Here is a 3,136-nt window from a genome sequence, read left to right as displayed (position 1 = left end):
CCAAGGTTACAATCGTCTCCTGTCTAGTACACAATGGGTACATGGCAGGAAGAGCACAATGTTTTAATAGCACAACTTCCACAGAGCTGAGGGCAAGTTGACCAGTTCTGTTTTGGTTAATCCCTTGCCAACTCCGTCTGCACTTTCTGCCAAATTTAATCACCCTCACACCCAGCAAACCCTTGGACATTCCTGGAGAGAGGCATCACTAGCACTGTTCTCGAGTTGTTTAAACAAAATAACTTTCTTCTTGGATGAAACTGAGAAAGAAAAAACTGGGGGCAGTGGAAGGATTAGCTTTACTGGCATATTAATACGATAGCCTATCCACCTTCCATTCTTTAAAACGAACAAAGATGATCCAGGGAGTTTTCATTCATAATCTGTTCCCATACAGATCCGGAGAGGTTTTGAATCAGGTCCTACATAGAAATAAGGCCTAAGAGGTCTAGTAAAAGTGTCAGTGAAAGTATAGATGTGAGATTTTTCGGTCCTGTTATAAAATGAGATCTCACCCAGCTCATAGTCCAAGAAAATCCCAATGCCTCTGGGGTTCACGTCTAACCGTAGCAGCGTTGGTATAGCTCCCACTGCCTCATAGCCACCTTCCTGCCGCTGAATCATCCAGCACCCCTGCCAGGCCAATGGAGATCTCCTGGCCTTTGTGGGAAGAGAGTCTTTGCAAATCCCCACAGCCCATTCAGACTTGTCTCCCACTTCTACCTCCCAGTAATGCCTGCCAGAATAAAAATGTGGAAAACCCAGGACGACTGTATTGGCTATAAATCTTTTTGGAAAATGAGGAACACTTTGTTTTCTCTTCGTAAATGTCACATACTTCTTATCCTCTGAGACAATCAAGTTAGGGTGTGCCGTCTCATGGTCTAGAATAATGTCTACTCTAAATTTGTTTATAATTTTCTGCAAAGCAGAATACTGGGGAGGAAAGCTGCAGCCTTCTCTTCTTAACTGGATTGAGAAAATTGATGGACTGATCTCATCCTCAGACCTCCTGTAGAAATTTTTAATTTGTGACAGCAATTCCAATTCAGACAGCACACTGTTCTCTGTTACTTTACTCAGTAGACCTTTGAGTGAGGAGATGTAGTTTGAAAATGCCGTTATGTTTGCACTGAGCTTCTGCTGCATGTCCTTCTCTTCATCAGCTAACCTCGAAAGAACTGCTGCTTGATCACGTTCTAAAAATTGCTTCAGGCACTCAAATTCAGAGAGTAATTCCTGCCTTTGGTTTTCCACCTTCTCTTTCAGCTCTAAGGGTTTTTTGCTTTGAATGTTTATTAATTTCTGAACGTCTGCCACCTGATTCTTCAGGGGCCTGATGTAACGGCTGAGCCTCTGCCTGTGATGAGAGGCGGCCTCCCCCAGGGGCCTCACCTGGTGGCCCCGGTGGCCAGGGGGCTCCGTGCACTTGCGACACAACACCTCAAGGTCCTCCTCACAGAAGAGGGTCAGGACCTGTTTGTGCTTCTCACAGCAATGCCTCTCTTCCCGCCTCCTCTTCTTGCTCCTGGTGACGTGGGGGACCTTGGCAATGTCAATCATCCTTCCCAGCTGGGTGTTGCTCCTCAAGTGCCTCTCTTGGCACGCGTGACGGCACACGGGGCACGGGAACCTGTCCTTGCGATCAGCCCAGGACTGCTGGATGCAGCAACGACAGAAGTTGTGCCCACATTCGGTGGTGACGGGGTCTCCGAGGTAATCCAGACAGACGGGACAGTTGGCTTCTGCCTGGAATCCTGCCAGGGCTGCCGGGACTGCCATTGGGCTGTAAATGAAGGACTGCACTGAGGTGGGTTTTCTTCAGGAGCGTGAGCTCCGCAGTGAGAAGTGGATACACCCTAAAATCTCAGGCCTCACTTTGCTGGCAGCTCTTCAAGTCCTGTGAAGCTTCAGGCCTTTGAATTCCAGCTGCCAAGAGGAGCCCTTCCTAGAGCCTGCAGCCAGTCACAACTTGGCGGGACAACTACTCTCCAGCCTCTGGAAACAGAAAATAAAGCCAAGCTAAGCAGCTCTCCCAGGAGAACAACTGTTTCCCCACATCATTAATTACTGGAGGAGAGACGATATTACTTCCAAAAACTCTGGGGTTTCAGGTGGTCTTACCCACTACCACATTCTAGTCCAATTATTCTTTTCTAACTCCAATCTTTTATTCCCATGCTTTTATTATTATGCCCCATCTATTCCTACCCACTCGGGGTACCACAATCTCCGCATCCCACCTACCTCCCATTCACCCCAACTTGGGCTGTGGAAAGTGCATGAGCTCTGGGACAGATAGATGTAAAACACCCAAATTAAGACACAGCCTTGGTCACCTATCCATTAATGTGGAATTCATCTTACATCTTGAAGGGGTTTAGAACATGCCACCCAAAATTATGCCATTGGTATGTGAATTATTTTGAGATGAAGGCAATCGAGACTCAGAATCGGGAAAGGCCCTTTACCTCCATCTGAACTAGCTTCAAAACATAATTTCCCCATTTGTGGGGGAAATCTGCAATTATAAAGGAAATTTATATTATAAGGGGGCCTGTAGCAAGAAGAGAGCTATTACCAGAGAGAACTTTTTCACCTAAGAGATTTATCTGTGTAACATGACCACCTTTATCACAGATTTTTTTCCACTCACCTTCCCAGGAATTGCCTCCCCCAACCCCAGAAGTCCCAGGCCCCTAGCTCTTTCCTGAGTTCTGGATGGTATGTAAGTCTCAATTGTCTGGTGGTCTTTTCAGTCTATCTTTGTGACATTCCTGTGCACAAATATGTAATTATTTTTTTTCCCTGTTAATCCACTCTATCTCAATTCTTAGATTAGCCACAGAACCTAAAAGGACAGAAGGGAAAATTTTTCCTCCCCTACAATCCCAAACTCTTACAATCAGGTAAATAAGGACTATAATAGCACTATAAATTTTTGTCTTATGAGAATACAGAACTTAAGGAAACCTCCTCAATTTTGAAGCTTGAAACATAGTTTTTCTGATGGCTCAGAATTCACATATACCAATTTGGTTTGCTTTTTTCATCCCTGGTCCTAAGGTATAGGGGAGGAAATACTAATTTTCCCTCTATCCTCCTAGGTTCTTGGCTGAGACTCCGCTCTAATCAA

General features: G+C 45.4%; 1 protein-coding gene across 1 annotated transcript; it reads right to left on the bottom strand.

Moving 5' to 3' along the window:
- Positions 1-372: 372 nt before the first annotated feature.
- LOC113924179 (putative tripartite motif-containing protein 75) lies at positions 373-1,782 on the bottom strand. The gene has a single exon (XM_027597542.1). It carries the CDS (start codon positions 1,780-1,782, stop codon positions 373-375), a length of 1,410 nt encoding a protein of 469 aa, XP_027453343.1.
- Positions 1,783-3,136: the final 1,354 nt, after the last annotated feature.

This window comes from Zalophus californianus, chromosome 2, assembly GCF_009762305.2.
Source record: "Zalophus californianus isolate mZalCal1 chromosome 2, mZalCal1.pri.v2, whole genome shotgun sequence".
Taxonomy (NCBI): Eukaryota; Metazoa; Chordata; class Mammalia; order Carnivora; family Otariidae; genus Zalophus; species Zalophus californianus.
This window is presented reverse-complemented; position numbering and strand designations above follow the sequence as displayed.

Bases quoted from the DNA above. Each gene is read 5' to 3' on its own strand.
- LOC113924179 (XM_027597542.1), bottom strand. From the start codon at position 1,782: ATGGCAGTCCCGGCAGCCCTGGCAGGATTCCAGGCAGAAGCCAACTGT.